Raw genomic sequence first — 24,375 nt, 5'->3', positions numbered from 1 at the left:
GGTATTCCATTGTTTGTTGGCAGCATAGTTAATTAAATATGATCAATGGGTACCATTTGCTTATTATACTACTCTTTGTGCATCATATTCTTGACTTCTTGCAACAACTTTCTCACCCCATAGGCAAATTAAGATTAATGGTAGAAAAAAAATGGTTTGAAAGAACTGTAAAGACAATGATGTAGACGGAATTCAATCTCAGGTTTTGAGTATTTCCCTAAAAACTTAAAACTAAACTAGTTGGTATTATTTTTGTATATATTTTATCAATTCTTTGGTATTGAACTAGTGATCATCACAATTCCAATCCTATAACATGATGCACATCATGTTTTCAAAAGAATTAAATAAAGGAATACACAATTAAAATTAAAAGAACATACTTTTTTTTTTTAATGTTTCTTGATCTTTAATCACATTTTTTTTTGTGTGAACTTTTTTTTTATTGTAATTTTTTACATCAATTAATTACTGTATAACCTTTAATTTTGAATGCCTTCAAAAAAAAAAAAAAAAACAAATAAACTTTTATTTTGAACCGTATTGGTTTTTGGTTTTTTTTGGACAGTATATTCTGTCGGGGTAGAGCTCAGCCCAATAACCCAGTAGACCCGAAAACAATTACTTGCCCAATTTCACCCATCAACAATTCCTCATAATTCACTGTCTCTCTCTGTATCCTCTTCCTCTCAATTTCTTCTCACATTTTCAAATCAACTTCATCATCAAATTTCGTTGAAGAAAAATCCAAAATTTTCCGACTTTAACCTTATTTATAACAAAAATCACACAATTGGAGCAATTTTCCAAATAAATTTACAATCTTTACCCACATTTTATACACTCTTCTTCATATCCTATTCTGCTTAAATTCATCTTATTACAAAGTATTTCATATTCATACTGATTGAATTTCTTACCCTAGTTCTAATTTGTTTATTATACTTGATGGGTCGTTTTCCATTCTGTTTAAAATTGGGAGGAATTAAAGTTATAGAATTTATGCCCTATTTATCATCCAATCTCTGCCCAAAAAGAGCAATTTCATTTGCAATTAAACCCCACCAAAACCCAATTGTATCATTTACAAGGAATTTGCCAAATTTAAGGGTTTATCATCAAAGAATTCTGGGGTTTTCTTCTGCTGCAGGTGAGAAAATTGGAAGTGTGTGTGATAATCTTGGTGAAAATGAAACTGGGTTTTTGAAACTATCAGATGAACAATTGATGGGTCAATGCGAAATGGAGACATTCAAGTCTTCTGGGCCAGGTGGGCAGCATCGAAATAAGAGAGAGAGTGCTGTTCGTCTTAAACATCTTCCAACTGGGGTTATTGCTCAGGTTTTGTGAAATGTTTTTCTGTTTGTGTATTTTATGTGTTGTTTGTGTATTTTGTTATTGGTTATTTGGTTTATGATTGTTTTGTGTTCAATGTTTAGGCAGCTGAGGATCGATCACAGCATATGAATCGTGCCTCGGCATTGGCCCGGCTTCGCGCTCTTTTAGCTCTTAAAGGTGAGATGTTGATTTTATGTACCTGTATTGCCCTTTATTTGATTGTTTTAGTTTGGTTGTTCTGAATTTTAAGTTTGGAACTTTGAGTTAGATTATGAGGGTTTTGCATTATATCAATGGCATTTGTAAGGTGATGTGGAGAAATTTGTGAATCAAGTTGATAGGTGCTTTTGCGAAAATTTCCCAAAATCCTCATGTAGTGATTACGAAATTGTTCTGTATCATACGTGTCAATGGTTTTGAGGCGCAGCGATGCTCCAACTGCTGCCATACTCTCACAATCTCTTCCTTTGATTGTATGTTACTCCCTCCATTTTTAAATACTTGCTTCATTTCTCCATGCGCGGAGTTTTAGGAGAAAGTAATAAAATATGGAGTTAGTGGGGTTGGTGGAAGAATAAAAAGTTGTAGAAAGCAAAAGTAGTGGAAAGAATTGGAGGAAAGAGAATATATATTGGGTCCAATAGGTGAGAGAAATTAATTAAATATTGTAAAAGCTTTCCAAATAAGGAAATGGAGCAAGTATTTAAAAACGGCCGCAAATGGAAATTGGAGCTAGTATTTACAAACGGAGGGAGTAGTTTGAAGCCCTTTTTATAGTTGAATATTTAAGTATGATGCATAAGCTTAAAATTTTTCAAAAGACTTGTGAATCAAGTAGACTTGTACTCCTAGTTGTTTCAGGCTTACTTCTTGTAACTACATGATTATAAACTTATAGTTAGTCTTTGTGAGTAGAATGTTTTCTGTATGAATAATGTAAGCAAATGACCATTTATTGCACCTCGAATGTAGAACATTTAGTGAAAAACTAGTTGTGCCTGGAACTATGGTTTCTCAAAGCCATGAAATATAGGCTTCAGTGCATCTTCACGTAGTAATGCTTTGTATCAAAGGAGGCTTCTCAAAGGAGTAGTGTTGTCCTGTAAAATATGGGTAATTTGGGGAAGTCATTAGGTAACTTGATTTGTCTTCTTTGTGATGCTCCTTAAGTTCAGTGTTGGTTGATTGCCCCAAAGAAATGCTTGGGCATAATAGTTTTCATATTGGTTTTCCGAGAGGCAATTTTAGATCTAGCTACATGTACGGTGTAGCCCGTGTAGGTGGCCAATTTAGTTCTCAATAAAATTATATGACTGTCTTTGTTGGTGTCAAACTGTCAGCTAGTGGTATGTTAGGTATATTAATTATGTGCCCAAGAGGACTGGGCCTGATGGCAAATTTAAGAGCCTATTCTCTAATCCTAAACGGATTTTACGGCATAATTTTGTTATAACTTATAACCCCCTAATTAAGCTTAAGGAGCAACTGTCTGATGTCATACAAAATTTAGGTTGCTTGACATTTTAAAGTCGCTCTGGAGTGGGGGGGGGGTATCCAATTAGAATTCATTTGAGATCTTTAGATATGACTTTGTGTCAATCCTGTGTTTGCATGGTGCAAACTTCAGGAGCCTTCCCTCAACATTTGTCAAGATTCGTCGTTGATTACAGAATGACATTTTAGGCATGAACTATAGCCTTCAAGGCTTCAAATTAGACTTTCTGAGGGGAAAAAAAATGGGTCCTTGGTTAACATAGCTAAAAGAGTTGCAGGAAACCTTCCTTCTAACTATGCATTGTAATGATCTTGGTTAACATAGCTAAAAGAGTATGCAGGAACCCTTCCTTATAATTATGCATTGTAATGATGTGTCAAAAAGGTTTCTCATCCATGACCTGAGGCCTTTTCTAGGGTCTACTAGTTTTAGATCTGGTGTCACCTATGCTTCATGAGGCTTAATTATTGAGCTGCTTAAGTTCTTGGTGAGCTCATCACCAGCTTGAACCAAAATCTTATGCTTGATTTTGTGTCCTTTGAATACGCTTTCCTTGGTGATGGAAATTTTATGTTTTTAAGATGACTAATTCAAACCTTAGGAAATCCTGAAATGATGCTTTCAGAATCATCTATCCCATAGTTATCTAAGATTTTCAACGAATCTCCTCAACACTCTGAAGGTCTTTTGATCATGACTATAGGGTTCTTTACTGTATCAACTAGTATTGTGACACTAATTTGAAATGACTTTGGCCTTTCTTAATCTTCTGTATGACAGTAAGAAGACCTGTGGATCTCAATGCTTATTCTCCTCCACCAGAGCTTCTTCAAATTCTTCCAACAAAATCTACTATCAGGGGATCAGAATGCGGCCCACAAATTAAATCCAATAATCCAAAATTTGTTGAGGTGATTCATATTTTTATCAAACATCTAAATTCACCCCCATATTTTAAAACAATAATACAAAGGTTTGTAAGACCAAATTTCTTTTTTATGTGCTCAGGGTATGCAAGCATTATTAGATTTAATCTATGCAGTTGAAGGTTCTGTATCAGATGCTTCCAAGTACTTGGGGTAACGTCATAATGTATTTCTGTAAATTCTGTCAACTTTTATATATGCCTTGCTTTGTGTATAGGTACATGGTATTTGTTTTTGTGAGTTAGAGAGGTTCATGGTATTTGCTTTGTGTAAAGATTCAATTATGACTCCCTAAAATCTGAATGTGCATCTGTTACTATGTAACTGCTATGTACTTGCAAAGCTAATGTGGAATCTCTTATTGCTATAAGATGAATCACTATTTTGCCTGTGTATCCTCTGATCTCCTGATTAGTTTTTAAGTATTGAAAGTCTTGACTTTAGGACCATATCTTATTGTTGACCTTGTAGTCTTACATTAGGATTTAAATGCATGAAGGAGGTCCTAGAAAAAATTTATACAGTTAGAATACTCATCTAGCACAAAGGTAAGCTTGTATGTACACCTACTGTTTATTTAAAGTTGATTATATTGCTATTTACTTGTTGAACTTGTAGGATGAGCACAGGGGCACTGTCACGGCTTATTCTCTCTGATGACAGCCTTCGAGGGGCAGTAAATGAGTTAAGAGCTTCAAAGGTAACAACTCAAATTATTTAGGGTTTGTTTGGCATCATTTTTGGTTTTTAGTTTCCTGTTTTTTTTAAAACTAAAAACCAAAAACATGAAACAAGAAAAAGGTGTTTCCATTTTTTTTGTTGTCAGTTTTCAAAATTATTATGATTTTAATAAGTTTAAATAATTTTTTATTCATTATGTGACATATATCATATATTTTTATAAAACAAAAAACCAAAAAACAGAAAGCCACAACAATGCCAAACGAACCCTTAGCTTTTACATGGCTATGGGTTAATTGTCACACTTGGTTGTGTTCAAGTTACGTATTCTGAAGTTCGACAGCTCTATAACCATGTGCATATATTGTATTCATAATAGAGCTGTCAAAAACTGACTCGACTTGAGAATTCGACCTGAACCGGCAATGATTTGAACCTAACCTGTACCCGGACAATGGGTTGAAACTAGTGACTTGTAACCCGGAACCTGACCATATGTTAACCGACAACCAATTTGGTCTAATACTTTTTTACCTGAACCCAACCTGAGAGTAACTGTCAACCGATTTAATAGGACCTAACAACAATCGGAACTCGAACTAGTACCCGACCTAATTAGAACTTGTACCCGAGTCATGGAAGGTTTAATAAATTTTATATGCCTTTTGTTCAACTTATATACTGGTGCAAATCTGTAAACCCACAATCCGATTCAGCTTGTATACCTTTTGTTCTCTATTACTCATATATAGGTTTAATAAAATCTTGATAAAGCTGGTCAAATTATGGAAGGCGTAATAATATAGGTTCAACTTGAGTACATCAATATTTATTGTAATTGAACCTGAACCAAAACCCAACTCAACACTAACTTGAACCCAAATGTACCATCTCACCCACTTAAACCTGACTCACACACAACCCGAATCTGAAATTGAATCTGATCTGAATTTGGCTCGAATTGAACCAGACATATGTCCGGAAAGGTGAACGATCTAAAAATAAACTCAACTGAAATTGACCCGACCCGAACTTGAACTTGATATAAGGCTAGATTAACCCGACATAATCAGATCCTAATTTAACCCGAGACATGATTTGATCCAACCCAAATCCGACTTGAATACTCGAATCGACAACTCTACTATAATACACGAAATCGGAGCGATTTAGGAGGTGTCGGGATCTGGTGTTGGAATTTCACGAAACACTACGGAGTGAATCCCGGGATCATATAATATTGTGTGGACCCATATATGACCATTATCCGACGACGTAAAGGCTCCGTGAAAGCTAATAGCCAATACAAAAGGCATGTACGATAACGGGTAAAGTGACCATTTAAAGGCAAATTGGATGGTTCCACCCACCCAATTAAACTCTCGGAGGGTATTAGGGACCATGGTAAACATCTCGGCAATTTTTTATTTCTAGGCGAAAACAAGTCAAAAAAATTACAAAATTAAAAGGCTATATAATCCACAGTTTTTGAGGAATTTTTGAGGTTTCGGGGCCCGATGGGGAAAAGTGTTGTAGCCCTAAAGCTGTCAAAAACTGACCCGACCTGAGTACCTGAACTTAACTGACAATGATCTGAACCCAGCCTCTACTCGAACAATGGGGTGGATATAGCCTTCAATTTTGCCATTTTTCGCCACAGGGCCCCAAAACCTCAAAATTTCCATAAAAAGCGTGGATTATAGCCTTCAATTTTGTTAATTTTTGACCTTTTTTGCCCGGAAATAAAATTTGCCGAGATATTTACCATGGTCCCTAATATCCTCAAAAGAGTCCAATTGGGTCAGTGGAACCATCCAATATGCCCTTAAACGATCATTTTACCCGTTCAGAACTTGAAGTCATTTCGTAAACTCAAGCCTACCACAGACGTTTATGGCAACATATAATGATCATATGTGGTTTCAAACGGAATAATATGACCCCGAGATGTATCCCTTAGGGTGTCATAGCTTTTCGCTACCGGGCCCCGAAACCACAATATTTCCTCAAAAAAAAAAACGTAGATTATAGCCTTCAATTTTGTAAGTTTTTAACCTTTTTTCGCCCGGAACTAAAAATTGTCAAGATGTTTACCATTATCCCTAATACTCTCCAGAAGTACAATTGGGTCAGTGGAACCATCCAATATGCCCTTAAACGGTCATTTTACCCGTTCACAACTTGTAGTGATTTCGTAAACTCAAGCCTACCACAGACGTTTATCACAACATATAATGATCATATATGATTTCAAACAACATTATATGTCCCCGAGATATATCCCTTAGGGTCTCAAGTTTTTTCGCCACAGGCCCTTAAACCTCAAAATTTCCTTAAAAACCGCAGATTATAGCCTTCAATATTGTAATTTTTTGACCTTTTTTCGCCCGGAAATAAAAATTACCAAGATGTTTACCATTAAACGGTTGGTGGAACCAGCTTAAATGCCCTTAAACGGTCATATTACACGTTCACAACTTCTATTGATTTCGTAAACTCAAGCCTACCACGGACAATTATGACAACATATATTGATAATATGTGGTTTCGAACGACATGATATGATCCAGAGATGTATCCCTTAGGGTTTCAAAGCTTTTCGAAACCGGGCCCCGAAACCTCAAAATTCCTCAAAAAGCGTGGATTATAGCCTTCAATTTTGTTATTTTTTAACCCTTTTTCGCCCGGAAATAAAAATTGCCGAGATGTTAACCATGGTCCCTAATATTCTCCGGGAGTCAAATTGGGTCGATGGAACCATTCAATATTCCCTTAAATGGTCATTTTACCGTTCACAACTTCTAGTGATTTCGTATACTCAAGCCTACTACATACGTTTATTACAACATATGATGGTCATATGTGCTTTCTAACGACATTTTATGACCCCGAGATGTACCCTTAGTGTCTCAAGGCGGGCCTCGAAACCTCAAAATTTCATCAAAAACCGTGAATTATAGCCTTCAATTTTGTAATTTTTTTTTACCTTTTATTGGCCTTCAAATAAAAATTGTCGAGATTTTACCATGGTCCCTTATATCCTCCGGGATTCCAATTGGGTCGGTGGAAACATCCAATATGCCCTTAAACGGTCATTTTACCCGTTCACAACTTGTAGTGATTTCGTAAACTCAAGCCTACCACGGACGTTTATGACAACATATAATAATCATATATGGTTTCAAACGGCATTATATGACCCTGAGATGCATCCCTTTGGGTTTCAAGGCTTTTCGCTAGAGGGCCCCGAAACGTCAAAATTCCTTAAAAAGCGTGGATTTATAGCCTTCAATTTTGTATTTTTTTTTTTGACCTTTTTTCGGCCGGAAATAAAAATTGCCGAGATGTTTACCGTGGTTTCTAATATTCCCTAGTAGTCAAATTGGGTCTTTGTAACCACCCAATATACCCTTAAATGATCATTTTACCCGTTCACAACTTGCAGTGATTTCGTAAACTCAAGCCTACCACGGACGTTTATCACAACATATAATGATCATATGTGGTTTCAAACAAAATTATATGACCCTGAGATGTATTAATGTATCCCTTAGGATCTCAAGGCATTTCGCCACAGGCCCCTAAACCTCAAAATTTCCTTAAAAATCGCAGATTGTAGCCTTCAATTTTGTAATTTTTTTACCTTTTTTCGCCCGGAAATAAAAATTTCCAAGATGTTTACCATGGTCCCTTATACCCTCCGAGAGTCAAATTGGGTCGATGGAACCATCCAATATTCCCTTAAGCGGTCATTTTACCTTTCACAACTTCTAGTGATTTCGTAAACTCAAGCCTACCACATACGTTTATTACAACATATGATGGTCATATATGGTTTCTAACGACATTTTATGAAACCGAGATGTACCCTTGAGGTTTCAAGGCTATTCGTCATCGGTCCTCGAAACCTCAAAATTTCATCAAAAAGTGTGTATTATAGCCTTTAATTTTGTAATTTTTTTGACCTTTTTTAGCCTTCAAATAAAAATTGTCGAGATGTTTACCATGGTCCCTAATACCCTCCGGGAGTCCAATTGGGTCGGTGGAAACATCCAATATGCCCTTAAACGGTCATTTTACCCGTTCACAAATATGCAGTGATTTCGTAAAAACAAGCCTACCACGGACGTTTATGACAACATATAATGATCATATATGGTTTCAAACGGCATTATATGACCCCGAAATAGGCGAGATGTATCCTTTAGGGTTTCAAGGCTTTTCGCCAGCGGGCCCGAAATGTCGAAATTCTTTAAAAAACGTTGATTATAGCCTTCAATTATGTATTTTTTTTTACCTTTTTCGGCCGGAAATAAAAATTGCCGAGATGTTTATCATGGTTTCTAATATTCCCTAGGAGTCAAATTGGGTCGTTGGAACCACCCAATATGCCCTTAAACAGTCATTTTACCCGTTCACAACTTGCAGTGATTTCGTAAACTTAAGCCTACTACAGACGTTTATCACAACATATAATTATCATATTTGGTTTCAAACGGAATTATCATTTCGCCACAGGCCCCTAAACCTCAAAATTTCCTTAACAAGCGCAGATTGTTGACTTCAATTTTGTAATTTTTTGACCTTTTTTCTCCGAGAAATAAAAATTTTCGAGATGTTTACCATGGTCCCTAATACTCTCCGGGAGTCAAATTGGGTCGATGGAACCATCCAATATTCCTTTAAATGGTCATTTAATCTTTCACACCATCTAGTGATTTCGTAAACTCAAGCCTACCACATATGTTTATTACAACATATGATGGTCATATATGGTTTCTAACGACATTTTATGACCCCGAATGTACCCTTAAGGTCTCAAGGCTAATCGCCATCAGGCCTCGAAACCTCAAAATTTCATCAAAAACCGTGATGTTTAGCCTTTAATTTTGTAATTTTTTTTAACCTTTTTTTCGCATTTAAATAAAAATTGTCGAGATGTTTACCATGGTCCCTAATACCCTCCGGGAGTCCAATTAGGTCGGTGGAAACATCCAATATGCCCTTAAACGGTCATTTTACGCGCTCACAATTTGTAGTGATTTCGTAAACTCAAGCCTACCATGGATGTTTATGAAAACATATAATGATCATATATGGTTTCAAACGGCATTATATGACACCGAGATGTATCCCTTTGGGTTTCAAGGCTTTTCGTTAGCAGGCCCCGAAACCTCAAAATTCCTCTAAAAGCGTGGATTATAGCCTTCAATTTTGTATTTTTTTTTACCTTTTTTTGCCAAAAAAAAATTGCCGAGATGTTTACCATGGTCCCTACTATTCCCCGGGGGTCAAATTGGGTCGTTAGAACAATCCAATATGCCCTTAAACGATCATTTTACCCATTTACAACTTGCACTGATTTCGTAAACTCAAGCCTACACGGGCGTTTATCACAACATATAATGATCATATGTGGTTTCAAACGGAATTATATGACCTCGAGATGTATCCCTTAGGGTCTGAAGGCTTTTCGCCACAGGCCCCTAAACCTAAAAATTATCTTTAAAAGCGCGGATTGTAGACTTCAATTTTGTAATTTTTTTTACCTTTTTTCGCCCGGAAATAAAAATAAATTGCTGAGATGTTTACCATGGCCCCTAATACCCTCCGTGAGTCAAATTGGGTCAATGGAACCATCCAATATTCCCTTAAAAGGTCATTTTACCTTTCACAACTTCTAGTGATTTCGTATACTCAAGCCTACCACATACGTTTATTACAACATATGATGGTCATATATGGTTTCTAACGACATTTTATGACCCCGAGATGTGCCCTTAGGATCTCAAGGCTATTCGTCTTCGGACCTCGAAACCTCAAAATTTCATCAAAAAGCGTGAATAGCCTTTAATTTTGTAATTTTTTTTTACCTTTTTTCGCCTTCAAATAAAAATTGTTGAGATGTTTACCATGGTTCCTAATACCCTCCGGGAGTCCAATTGGGTCGGTGGAAATGCCCTTAAACGGTCATTTTACGCGTTCACAACTTGTAGTGATTTTGTAAACTCAAGCCTACCACGGACGTTTATGACAACATATAATGATCATATATGTTTTCAAACGACATTATATGACCCCGAGATGTATCCCTTTGGGTTTCAAGGCTTTTTCGCTAGAGGGCCTTGAAACGTCAAAATTCCTTAAAACCGTGGATTATAGCCTTCAATTTTGTATTTTTTTGACCTTTTTTCGGTCGGAAATAAAAATTGCCGGGATATTTACCATGGTTTCTAATATTCCCTACGAGTCAAATTGGGTCGTTAGAACCACCCAATATGTCCTAAAACGATCATTTTACCCGTTTACAACTTGCACTGATTTCGTAAACTCAAGCCTACCACGGACGTTTATCACAACATGTAATGATCATATGTGGTTTCAAACGGAATTATATGACCCCGAGATGTATCCATTAGGGTTTCAAGGCTTTTCGCCACAGGACCCTAAACCTCAAAATTTCCTTTAAAAGCGTAGATTGTAGCCTTCAATTTTGTAATTTTTTTTTACCCTTTTTCGCCCGGAAATAAAAATTGCTTAGATGTTTACCATGGTCCCTAATATCCTCCGGGAGTCAAATTGGCTCGATGGAACCATCTAATATTCCCTTAAACGGTCATTTTACCTTTCACAACTTTTAGTGATTTCGTAAACTCAAGCCTACCACATACGTTTATTACAACATATGATGGTCATATGTGGTTTCTAACGACATTTTATGACCCCGAGATGTACCCTTAGGGTCTCAAGGCTATTTGCCATCGGGCCGCGAAACCTCAAAATTTCATCAAAAAAAACATAAATTAGCCTTTAATTTTGTAAATTATTTTGACCTTTTTTCGCCTTCAAATAAAAATTGTCGAGATGTTTACCATGGATCCTAATACCATCGTTCCTAATACCATCCGGGAGTTCAATTGGGTCGGTGGAAACATCCAATATGCCCTTAAACGGTTAATTTACTCGTTCACAACTTGTAGTGATTTCGTAAACTCAAGCCTACCACGGACGTTTATGACAACATATAATGATCATATATGGTTTCAAACAGCATTATATGACCCCGAGATCGGCGAGATTTATCCCTTAGGGTTTTAAAGCTTTTCGCAACTACGGCCCGAAACCTCTAAATTTCTCAAAAAGCTTGGAATCTTGGATTATAGCCTTCGATTATGTATTTTTTTTACCTTTTTTCGCCCGGAAATAAAAATTGTCGAGATATTTACCATGGTCTCAAATACCCTTCAAAAGTCCAATTAGGTTGGTGGAACCATCCAATATGCTCTTAAACGGTCATTTTGCCCGTTCACAACTTGTAGTGATTTCGTAAACTCAAATCTATCACGGACGTTTATCACACAATAAAATGATCATATGGTTTCAAACGGCATTATATGTCCCCGAGATGTATCCCTTAGGGTCTCCAGGCTTTTCGCCACATGTACCCAAACTTCAAAATTTTCCTTAAACACAAATTATAACCTTCAATTTTGTAATTTTTTTGACCTTTTTTTCGCCCGTAAATAAAAATTACAAAGATCTTTACCATGGTCCCTAATATCCTTCGGGAGTCCAATTGGGTCGATGGAACCATCCAATATTTACCCAATCACAACTTCTTGTGATTTCGTAAACTCAAGCCTACCACGGATGTTTATGACAACATATAATGATCATATATGGTTTCAAACGGCATTATATGACACCGAGATGTATCCCTTTGGGTTTCAAGGCTTTTCGCCAGCGGGACTCAAAACCTCAAAATTCCTCAAAAAGCTGTGATTATAAGCCTTCAATTTTGTATTTTTTTACCTTTTTTTGCCCGGAAATAAAAATTGCCGAGGTGTTTACCATGGTTCCTAATATTCCCTAGGAGTCAAATTGGGTCGTTGGAACCATTTAATATTCCCTTAAACGATCATTTTACCCGTTTACAACTTGCACTGATTTCGTAAACTCAAGCCTACCACGAACGTTTATCACAACATATAATGATCATATGTGGTTTCAAACGGAATTATATGACCCCGAGATGTATGAATGTATCCCTTAGGATCTCAAGGCATTTCGCCACAGGCTCCTAAACCTCAAAATTTCCTTAAAAATCGCGGATTGTAGCCTTCAATTTTGTAATTTTTTCACTTTTTTTTTGTCCGGAAATAAAAATTTCCGGGATGTTTACCTTGGTCCCTAATACCCCTCCAGGAGTCAAATAGGGTGATGGAACCGTCCAATATTCCCTTAAAAGGTCATTTTACCTTTCACAACTTCTAGTGATTTCGTAAACTCAAGCCTACCACATACGTTTATTACAACATATGATGGTCATATATAGCTTCTAACGACATTTTATGACCCCGAGATGTACCCTTAGGGTCTCAAGGGTATTCACCATCAGGCCTCGAAGCCTCAAAATTTCATCAAAAAAACGTGAATTATAGCCTTTAATTTTGTAATTTTTTTGACCTCTTTTCGCCTTCAAATAAAAATTGTCGAAATGTTTACCATGGTCCCTAATACCCTCCGGGAGTCCAATTGGGTCGGTGGAAACATCCAATATGCCCTTAGACGGTCATTTTACCCGTTCACGGCTTGCAGTGATTTCTAAACTCAAGCCTACCACGGACGTTTATGACAACATGGAATGATCATATATGTTTTCAAACAACATTATATGACCCCCAGAGGTATCCCTTTGGGTTTCAAGGCTTTTCGCCAGAGGGCCAGAAACGTCAAAATTTCTTAAAAAGCGTGGATTATAGCCTTCAATTTTGTATTTTTTTTACCTTTTTTCGGCCGGAAATAAAAATTGCCGAGATGTTTACCATGGTTCCTACTATCCCCTGGGAGTCAAATTGGGTCGTTAGAACCATCCAATATGCCCTTAAACGATCATTTTACCCGTTTACAACTTGCACTGATTTCGTAAAGTCAAGCCTACCACGGACGTTTATCACAACGTATAATGACCATATGTGGTTTCAAACGGAATTATATTACCCTGAGATGTATCCTTAGGGTCTCAAGGCTTTTCGCCACAGGCCCCTAAACCTCAAAATTTCCTTTAAAAGCGCGGATTGTAGCCTTCAATTTTGTAATTTTTTGACCTTTTTTTGCCCGGAAATAAAAATTGTCGAGATGTTTACCATGGTCATTAATATCCTCCGGGAGTCCAATTGGGTCAATGGAACCATCCAATATTCCCTTAAACGGTCATTTTACCTTTCACAACTTCAAGTGATTTCGTAAACTCAAGCCTACCACGTACGTTCATTACAACATATGATGGTCATATATGGTTTCTAACGATATTTTATGACCACTAGATGTACCCTTAGGGTCTTAAGTCTTTTCGCCTTCGGACCTCGAAACCTCAAAAAATCTCATCAAAAAGCGTGAATTATAAGCCTTCAATTTTGTAATTTTTTTTACCTTTTTTCGCCTTCAAATAAAAATTATCGAGATGTTTACCATGGTCCCTAATATCCTCCGGGAGTCCAATTGGGTTAGTGGAAACATCCAATATGCCCTTAAACGATCATTTTACCCGTTTAGAACTTGCATTGATTTCGTAAACTCAAGCCTCTACCGTGTACGTTTATGACAACATATAATGATCATATATGGCTTCAAACGGCATTATATGACCCTGAGATATATCCCCTAGGGTCTCAACTTTTTTTGCCACCAATTTCGAAATCTCAAAATTTCCTTAAATAGTGTGGATTATAGCTAGAGTTGTCAGAAACTGACCTGACCCGAGAATCCGACCTTAACACCAGCTTGTACTCGAACAATGGGGTGAAACTAGTGACATGTAACCTGACGTGAACCTGATCTTAACCGAAAACCCATTTGGTCCCCGACTTGATAATAACTATCAACCGATTTAATCCGACCCGAAAACAATCCGAACCTGAACTAGTACCCGACCCAATTAAAACATGAACCCGAGTTATGAGGGTTATAAAATTTTATGTACCTTTTATTCAGCTTATATACTGGTATAATTCTTTAAACCCTCAATCCGATTTAATAAAATCTTTTGTCAGCTTATATAACTTTTGTTATCTATTACTCGTATATAGGTTTAATAAAATCTTGATGATGCTTGATCAAATTATGGAAGGCGTAATTATATAGTCCAACTTGGCCACATCGATATTTATTAGAATTGAACTTGAACCAGAACCCGACTCAACACTAACCCGAACCTGAATGTACCATCTTGTTAACCCATCCAAACCCGACTCAACACAACCCGAACCTGAAATTAAACCCGATCTGATTTTAACTCGAAATGAACCCGACCTATATCCAAAAAGGTGAACGACCCATTATAACTTTAACTGAAATTGACCCAACCTGAACATGATCTGAAGCTAGATTGACCCGACATAACCTGATCTTGATTTAACCCGAGACTTAATTTGACCCGACCCAAACCCGACTTGAATAGCTGAATCGATAGCTCTAATTCATAAGTTTATGAAAACTCAATGACATCATTACTAGATTTTCAAATCATTCCAATTTCCCTATAATACACCATTATTAGGCTTTTGCATATGTGATTAAGCAGGATTTTAAATTTTGGTTTAACTTTTGCAGGGGATAAAGCCTCTTAAATGACATTGACTTCCTAGGTAGGTTATTTGCACCTCTTCTTTATCGATTTTTCAGTTTGAATTTATTTTGGAACTTACAGGTGTAGCATAAAGCTTTCATGTTTGCTACCATTTGACTTTGCTGCTTGACAGATCTCCAAAAACCTTAAGATAGACAAGAGTAGTACCTTTTTATTTAATTTTTGGGTGAAAAGTGATTGCACAACTCTTTTTTTCCACAAAATCTAAGCGTACTGGTTATTTTCAGGACTGCATCGAGAGTTTGATGTTTCTTCTGGTTATGGAAAACTGGATCACCTGACTGGTTCACCCAGAAAAACTTGGTACTCCGCTTTAAAGACCATGAACCAAGTTCTATTGGCTCGTGATCAGATATTGTTGAACCATTTAATTTTGCAATATTAACCAGACTACTACCCCTGCGTACAGGTTGAGCGAGGATAAGCCTTGGGGTATAGATTGGATGGTACAGGCTATCAATGCTTACAGAGTTACAGATGCCATCAACAGCTACTATCACTGCCCACTTCAATTTTTGGATTGGCCTGTGTTAAAATCCTGTTCATATTTATTTTTTAAAGGAAACGAAGATGCTATTTAGGATTGTTTTTACTGGTATCATTTTTTTTTATTTTTTATTTTTATTTTTTTTTGAGGAAATTACTTATCATTTTGATACTCAAAAGTTGAAATATTTCAGGTGTATTTTTCATGTATATAAATTTTACAGATACAAAATTTGAGGATATATGAGTATGACAATAAGAAAATTTGATGTGGCTAGTCTGGAATATTTTTATATGGTTTGATTATAACATTGATATAAGGGTACCTCATTATCTATTAGTTGCTAGCTTACCCATTTATCAGTCGAGCTTTACTACTGCATTCAACTCCTTTTTTTACCCAAATACTGCCACAAAGCCATTACCAGTGCGATTTTTCAGACATCAACATAAACCGATGGGAGAAAAGAGAAGACCAAAGTCATTGGTTCAGCAGAAAAAATCTTGCGTAGACCTGGTCCACAATAATGTTATTGTGGACCCGAGGTTTATACACACGCAACTGACATTATATGAACATAGTAACCCTTAATTTTGACATAGTAACCTTATTTTTAACATAATAACCTTTATTAAAACTAGTATAACGTTTAATATTATTGTGAACTTAAAGTACAACGTTATGACCCTAATTTTAATATAGTGACCTTTATTATTCAAATTAACCAGTATATAAAATATTTCATTAAAAAAATTAACCTTTTATAACATATATATTACCAAAATGACTTTTATTTCAACATAGAGACCCTTTTTCTATTATAGTGACCGTTTTTTTTTCTAATAAAACAACCATAATTTCCCTAATGTTAGTGGTCCACAATAAATTAGTGTGAACCAGGTCTATTTAATAATTTGTATTGGTTCAGATGTTAAAAATACATGTCATATCAAAAAAGTCATTTCTAAGTTGTCAAATTGTAAAAATTATCCCATTTCATACAACTATATTTGAGAGTGAGTGAGATGCTAATTAAGATACTCTCTTGGACAATGGACAAGGTACTCTAATTAGGCAACCTTGGCATATACAGCACATAAGGGGACATGCAGACTGTCCCTGTACCAGCAGCTTTTACAGGATATTACCACAAGTAGCTCAAATGTTATGTATATATTGACATTTACAATGATCCATACAAGATTAATGCAATATAACATGGTCAAGTTCTATATGCGACCTATCTTTCACATGGACTAGGAGTAGTAGCAGGATCATCACGCTGGCTCCAGAAAAACTATAGCCTTTCCTCCGACTTAGAAATTGTTAGAACCGGAAGCACCAATCAGGACAGCACTAGCCTCAGGACATTGTCAATATGAATTCCACAATATCATCTATCTCATTTTGTTAGCAAAAATTCTACAAGTACAACGGGACCAACTGTAAAGAGAGGAATAGCTGCGTTCTGCTACCTTGGCGTTTTCCCAAACTTTTGCAGATACACAGAGACAGACACAACACTGCCAAAACAAGTTATTCAGAAAACTTTGTCCAGTACAACAGTTGAAAATATATACTGTAAGATGAACAGTAACTTACGTAGCACCAAGAAAAAAGGCAAGGGAGAGATGAAATCCGAACAGAAAAACAGAAACAATTGCTGTCAGCAACATTGCCACCGAAGTTGAATATACCTGCAAAATGTTATCAATGTAAGTTAAATCTCCATAAGATTAAACATGCAGGTAAAACTAGTGAAGTTTAAAGGCATCAGGTAGAGACAAAGCATGCAAATGTAATCCTGGAGCCATAAAGTTTGGCATTTCTGATGCCCAAGAGACAAGTGACACTGAAAGAATAGCCAGAAGCCATGCTTGTCAATGCATTATTACTTGACTAGTTCAAATTTAAGAAGTCAAGATCAGGGGCGGATCTATTAAGGTGCATAGTGAGTCACGTGACTCACTAGCACCAAAAAAAAATAAAAAATAAAAAAAGAGAGCTCTTTGTTTCTTCTATTTGAGATTAGCCCACTGTCAGTTTTTTAAATATCAAAGAGACCGCCTATTAAAATATCAGATAGGTGGTCTCTTTGTAGCTGCTATTGCCACCACGTCATTAGAGACCTGTTATCTAGATAACAGGTCTCTTTTTGTCCGCCATTGAATTAGAATAATTTTTTGCGTTGCTTTCATATTTATTAAAGAGACTGTTATATTTAATAACCGGTCTCTTAAGATATTTAACTTTTTTTTTTTAATAATTCTTGTTTTTAAGTAAACAATCATAAAGTTAGTTTAATGTAATAGTTTTATAGTATGTATTTTTATATCCTATTTTTGGATTGAAATCATTTTGGTGAAATATAATTTTTTTTATATATATATAATTTTTGGATTGAAACAAGTGATCAATATTGATGGTGACTCATAAGTTCGAAAATCCTGGATCCGCCACTAGTCAGGATAAGAAAATGTTTCACCTGTTTCATATCCTAAAAAGGCTAATGAACCCAAGACAAGCATCTAGTATCCTAAACTAGGGATAGACCAAATTAAAATAGGGTAAATTCAATTAAGCAATGCGAAAATTTAAAGATGAGGGTTGGTCAACCGAGCAAGTGATCAACTGCAGACGATGCACAGATCAAACAGATAGCACGAAAGAAAAAGATCAGAATATTATATTAAATATTACTCCATGTACTTCCTTCATCTTTCATTTAACTTCTACTTTGGGTTGTACACAAAGTATATAAGAGATAAACAGCAGTGGGGTTTTGTTGGATAAAGGTGAATAAATAAACTATGTTACTTGGACTCGGATGAAGTGTCAAATTAGACACGGGTGTCCAAGCATCGGACTCGCCCATTTTCTTGAAAAAAGTTGTCTTTTTAGTTAAAAATGAAGCGTCCAAGTGTCGGTGTCGGTGTCCGACACGAGTCGTGTCGACACGAACACGTGAGGTAAATGAAAGAGTCCGAGTAACATAGTAAATAAAAGGCAGTGAGTATAACTCATTGTTTTTAGGGGAGGTGAGAGAGAAAGGAAACCTAAGGTCAGGAGGTAAAAGAATATATAACAATCGAAGCATTATTTAATAGTGTGGATATCAATTTAAAGTGAGAAATGGGAAATTTATCAGGGGACAAGTATTTTGAGAGAAATGAAAAGTTTAATGGGGGCAGAGAGAGTTCACAATTAGGTAAATTCATATCTCCAAGCTCAATAATAAAGCAAGTTGTTAAGAGGTCTTACCTTCACGATATTGTCAGCATATTTCATTACCATTGAGACTGCAATGCCACTGCATGAAGAAGATTGAAATGTAGCAAATTTATTATCCAATGTAATATAACTGAGAATACTGAGAACGGAGGAGAGCAGGTTAGTAGCTAGATGACTTGCCATGATGTAAGATTTAGGAAGAAAGGAAATGCTTTAAATTATTATTAATAAAGTGGTATATAAACAGTTCACATGTACCCATATGAAATACAGGATATCAAAATACATCAATAATATGTTATAAAGGAACTAGAATTACAACCTCCTATGAAAAGCTTCTTGCACTACTACCAAGCAATATCTTAAGTTGCCCAAGTTCAATCTTTAATATTGGTCATATGGACCACAAAAGACTACAAAAGCAAGCATGACACTGTTATGAACAAGGAGAGCTAAAGTATGAAACTCTAGAAAGAGTCTAGCACAGCTCAAAAAAAAGTATGTTAGCTAATAATGTTCGCAAGGCCCCTAGTTTTCCTAATTACCAATGGTCCATCTATGACACTATGTATACCCCGGTATAGGCCGTACAAGACACACTTTAAGAAACCTTTTCAGGCATCTGAACATTCTGAAGTAGTCTAAATCTAATTTCTACTTAGCCTCCTGGAGTTATCCAAGATTTGCAGTTAAATCATCTATAGAATACATATCTCAGCCAATGTGTGCACTTAGCCATGGATGAACAATTTCTGAGATCTTATTCAATCAACTAAAACTGATATTATAGATTGGAGGATAACTCTCCATCCAACATGATTCATCACAATAGAAGAGAGCAATTATCGCCTATTAAGTTATTTCAATCAGGAAAACTAGAGGTCACGTAAAATATACCTGAGTGCATGGTTTACAATCATGAGTACAGTAATGAACGAGTAGCCATGGAAAAAACCCCTGCAAAAGCACAAATGAAATTAGCATCCAAATGCATGGAGAATCTTAGATAAAATCATTCAGGGCCAACAATAATTAATGGACATTGCAACTGACATAATTAATTACATGGAAAAATCAGTTGATCAGCACAAAGATCATATTCATGGGGACAAAGATTCCAAAGACATAAGTTTGCGAAATCAGTTGATCTTTGTGCTGACTTTTGTGCATTAATGTCCATAAATCATTGAACAGTACATACTTATTTGCAACTTCATCAAAATCTTGAATAACTATTGCAATGGCATTGAAAATCATTCCAAAGACGTATAAGTAGAAGTTCTGCACGTTTATGTTTCTTTGGGGACGTTTCTTGATAATTGCCTGGGAATACAGAACATATGTATCAGCACTAAGATCAAGTCAGCTATTGTTTACTACTCTGCATCAATATAGCTCACTTAACATAGGTTAACACAAAATAAGTGCTAAATTGACAAATTATATCTACTGAAGTTACCTCCGTGTAGACCCCAGCAAACCCACTCAAAAGAGCCATGACCTACGAAAAATTCTAAAGCATTATTCCAAAATACAATATCCAATGTTAGTCTTTAATCAACAGGAAAATTACTTTAAATAAACAAAAACAACTTACAATGGCCATGACCCAACCATAAAGTGGAGTCTGAAGAACATGATCAGAACTGCATGATGGAAGGAACGTTTTAAGCAGAGAACACATAAAACTAACATTTTGTACAAGTATTATTCCACAGCTGTGGTAAGCTAGCACAAAAGATAGAAAAAGATAGATTCACAGAAAAGCAATGGCTATACAGCAAGTTTGATAGATCAAATAGCATGATCAGGCACATTAGAGGCAGCATTCAGAAGCTCTTTTGAGGAGTGAAAAATTAGTTTTAAGGGGATGTAAAGGAAAATAAGGTAGACCAGAGAAAAGTTGCAGGATCTGATAAGACAAGATTTGGCCTGTATTAAGCTTGGTTAGGATATGACCTTTAATTGGAACCTTTGAGACACTAAGGAAAACAAGGTAGACCCGAGAAAAGTTGCAGGCGCTGATAAGACAAGCCTGCGTTAAGCTTGGCGAGGATATGACCTTTAATTGGAACCTTTGAGACACTATGATCCACGGGGATTTATTTTTTGTTTTATACAGGATATCAGCTGTAGGTATTTCCACTCCTTCTTCCTTTCCCTCAGATTCCTAGGTTTCCTGACTAGCATTTTCACAATCATGGCTTTAGTTTGTACTTATTATACCTTTTTTTTCTTCACCTATTGCAGCCCACATTGGCATTGCCATCAGTTGTCTTAAGTTTATAATTGTCCCTGTAATTACTAGCATTACTGTAATAAGTAATATCATAATTATACTTATAATCAGTCTATAAAAAAAGCTCTTGTGGAAATAAGTAATATCATAATTATACTTATATCAGTTGTCTTATGCCCTTGGTGTGCCTCATTGAAAAATTTGCTCTTACTAATATTTAATTGAATTTGGTGTATAAAAGACAGATTTGTGCCTCTTTAAAATCGCCTCACCTAGGACAATAAAAGTAATTGACCCCTATCATTACTTTGTCATGATATCAATTATCAAAGTAGTCATTCATATAAGCTTAGAGAACATCAAAAGGTCCAGGTTTGAAAGTAGAGTGTTCCCATTATCATGATTTTAATAGAGGACATCACCTTTTGGGGACACATTTTAGGGATATAGTACATTTTGGGAACACATTACCATGGATTATAAGATGCTTACTCACATCAAAATTTATAGATGGTAAAAGTTACTATGGACATCCATACAACTACATGTAAATCTAAGAAAACTGATCCTCTGGAAAATAATTAATGAATTAGCCTACCCCTGTCAATAATGTATTTGTTCTACCATTATAAGAAATTTATGACTAATTAATGTATACTCCAGAGAATTATCCTACCCCTGCCATCTTCCTATGTATTTCTTTTTTATGTTTATGTATATATTAGAAAATTGGTAAATTCCCAACTACCAAAGTACCAACTGAAACTAAGGAGCTTATTCCTCTAGTTATTGAAACTGAAAATACCATTGACAACAGTGATTATAACCAAGCCACATAACAGAGTATTATAAATCTAGTCACAAGAATAATGAGTTTATGACCAGGTGACCACTCTTACTTGGAGGTGAGCTGTGCAGTGGTGCACCCAGCACACAGTAGAATGAAAGCAGCCCACTCAATATCACTTAACCTGAAAAATCACAAATAGATTATTAGAATGGTCATTTACTCTGATAAGAATCAGTATCAGCAGCCATGTTCAATATTGGACCCTACCAATGAATCTTAAAATTAAATTAATTGGCAACAGATATCATCAAACTGCAGGACTGTTTCAACAGAAAAGATCCTAAAATAAATCAAATCAAATTTTTATTTCTTGATAATCTGTAATCCTAGCTACCCAATAATACAAAGGATATGTCAGATTTCGAGATTTTCATAATATTGGCTATTCAATTCCCTGGGATCCTCCTAGAGTTCTTAAAACTTTTCTGAAAAAATCATGAAGGATAACAGAGTTCTCAACTTTTCTCAAGTAAGATAATGCAGAACAAAACATATGCTTTATTAGCAGACAGTATAAATGACGTCAAGTATCTTTAACATAAAGGGGCTTACCGCTTCTTAAGAATGATACGATAGAGAACACCAGTGCTAATTATATTCAGATTTTTCAATATTTGATATCCTGGAGCATCCACGTATGCAAAGATATAATACTGGGAATGTCAGGTGTAAAATGGTGAGAAACCAGAGGCAAATCTTTCATTAGAAAAAAGAAAGAAAAAGAAGCAACCCAGACAACTGAAAACAACCTGGAGCAAATTCTTAACCAAATAAAGCACTGCTGGTATAGGATATACAATTACTTCATCCACTGTAGTGCTTAACCTAGTATAATAACCATGGGGAAACTCAAATCAGCATCAATATTCCAGATGAACATTGAAACAATAAGACCAAACAGGAAACTAGGAAAGTTATATGAAAATGTCTGGAAAGACAGCATAATTTTCCTTGGGTATAACTCAAGAATAGGCAACTTCTCAATCATGCAATTACAATATACTTGACAAGTAATAGGCAGAAATATGTAATCAACAATATACTACCTATTGTCATCAGTAACACCTTCAGTTCTCCAGATTTTTGCCAAGGCTAAGAGTGATAATGCACATTTCAAAGTTTCAACCTGGAAGCAAAGCAAAGGGTAGGATCCGAAATCAAGAACTTTGTAGTCAAAACAGAAGAAAATTTAAATCAATATCAAAGAAGTCCAGGTCTGCTGGAATAGTCACAGAAACAATGTTTTCAAGCTCAGCTACAAGTAATTAAATGGGTAATGCGTCAATCTCAGACAAATGAAGATTTCGCTCACCAAAAAATTTGCGGTTGTAACACTGTAATCATATTTCCCAGCTCTCTTTGACCAGACAATAAGTATAGCTTGTGAACTAGTAAGTATAGTCAGCGCAAGCGTAACCATCGACCTATTTTCAAGACAAGAAAGGCATCAATAGCAATTAATCCAACGAACTAGATTTCCGTCTAACCACATCTACTTCTTATACATAACAATGTAGAGTTAAAATCAGCTAAATTAAAAGAACACAATCATACTTGCGCTTCCATTGAGGTGCTACACCAGATAAAGCTCCCAAAGCAGCTACATTGTTCATCATACCAGCTAAAAATTAGCCGAAATTGAGATAACTTAAATTTATACTAAAAAAATTCTAGTATTAAGTAACAAGAATTTCAAATCAATCAAATTAGGGGATAATAAACCTGAATTAGGTTTCCCTCGTGAAAGTTCTAGGTCACCTGCGGATTCTTCATCTTCATCCTAAAACAAATCAAAATCAATTCTCAAATCTTCTGTTTTCACTTAGTTTACAGCAATCAAATGCAGGTTCTATAATGAATAGATAATTGGATCATTCAAATCAAATTAATTGCAAAACTCAATTTTTTTCCAGTAATCGCGATAAGATTAAACGTGATGATTACGAAACTACGAAAATTGAAATCGCATTCATAAATTGTAAGGTTCAATTGCAATAACTGAAAATGAGAAGAAATTGTCTTCTGGAACTGGAGAAAATCGGACATTGATGAAAATACAGAATTTCTGCGATGAACAAGACAACAATTGATAAAATAGTGCGAAGGAGAGAGATGAACCTGATCCTTGATCTTGCGATACTCCATTAGAGAAGGCAAAATCAAAGTCTGCTGAGAAATTTGATCTTCAGAAGAGATGGTTTACACACCGTCACTCACAGACTCACAGTGCTGTAGTGTAGTAGACTAGTAGGACTGTGTTTGATATCGCGTCTGAACAAAAAAAAATTGAAGGAGCGTCGACTCGTCGAGCGAGCTGTGCGATATCGTGATTTGTGACATCTCGTTACTGTTACAGACTTCGGAGTAAAACGGTATAGAAAAAAGGAAAATGTTATACATAGGCACATAGCCCTTAGAGCTACATATAAGCATTAAAAATACTTTTGAAAACTGTTTAAATTTAGAAAATCATGACAAAT

The 24,375-nt window shown here is 35.8% G+C and overlaps 2 protein-coding genes across 5 annotated transcripts; one reads left to right on the top strand and one right to left on the bottom strand.

Annotated features, from left to right (window-relative positions):
• Positions 1-524: 524 nt before the first annotated feature.
• Positions 525-15,849, top strand: LOC110681948. Of its 3 annotated transcripts, XR_002503361.1 has the most exons (8): positions 531-1,341; positions 1,440-1,515; positions 3,614-3,744; positions 3,842-3,912; positions 4,378-4,459; positions 15,052-15,086; positions 15,316-15,391; positions 15,498-15,849. XR_002503361.1 is itself a non-coding variant. In XM_021858136.1 (7 exons), exons 1-6 carry the CDS (start codon positions 949-951, stop codon positions 15,367-15,369), a joined length of 807 nt encoding a protein of 268 aa, XP_021713828.1. In that variant the 5' UTR covers positions 525-948; the 3' UTR covers positions 15,370-15,391; positions 15,498-15,849. The 3 variants fall into 3 exon arrangements, 2 of the variants coding, with proteins under 2 accessions (XP_021713828.1, XP_021713836.1); XM_021858136.1 differs by lacking the exon at positions 15,052-15,086 and having other exon boundaries at positions 525-1,341; XM_021858144.1 differs by having other exon boundaries at positions 15,316-15,849.
• A 675-nt stretch (positions 15,850-16,524) lies between these two features.
• On the bottom strand, positions 16,525-24,243 carry LOC110681935 (CMP-sialic acid transporter 4-like). Of its 2 annotated transcripts, none has more exons than XM_021858117.1 (15): positions 24,014-24,243; positions 23,618-23,675; positions 23,450-23,516; positions 23,208-23,319; positions 22,942-23,021; positions 22,645-22,720; positions 22,448-22,548; positions 21,945-22,016; positions 20,404-20,452; positions 20,266-20,307; positions 20,008-20,129; positions 19,704-19,763; positions 18,837-18,885; positions 17,178-17,272; positions 16,525-17,098 (listed from the first exon to the last, which is right to left on the bottom strand). In XM_021858117.1, the coding sequence occupies exons 1-15, from the start codon at positions 24,038-24,040 to the stop codon at positions 17,047-17,049; spliced, it is 1,062 nt and encodes a 353-aa protein (XP_021713809.1). In that variant the 5' UTR covers positions 24,041-24,243; the 3' UTR covers positions 16,525-17,046. The 2 variants fall into 2 exon arrangements, with proteins under 2 accessions (XP_021713809.1, XP_021713817.1); XM_021858125.1 differs by having other exon boundaries at positions 23,450-23,495; positions 24,014-24,241.
• Between the last annotated feature and the right edge of the window lie 132 nt (positions 24,244-24,375).

Source organism: Chenopodium quinoa, unplaced genomic scaffold, assembly GCF_001683475.1.
Source record: "Chenopodium quinoa cultivar QQ74 unplaced genomic scaffold, ASM168347v1, whole genome shotgun sequence".
Classification (NCBI taxonomy): Eukaryota; Viridiplantae; Streptophyta; class Magnoliopsida; order Caryophyllales; family Amaranthaceae; genus Chenopodium; species Chenopodium quinoa.
Note: the sequence above shows the minus strand (reverse complement) of the source record. Positions and strands in the feature narration are given on the sequence as shown.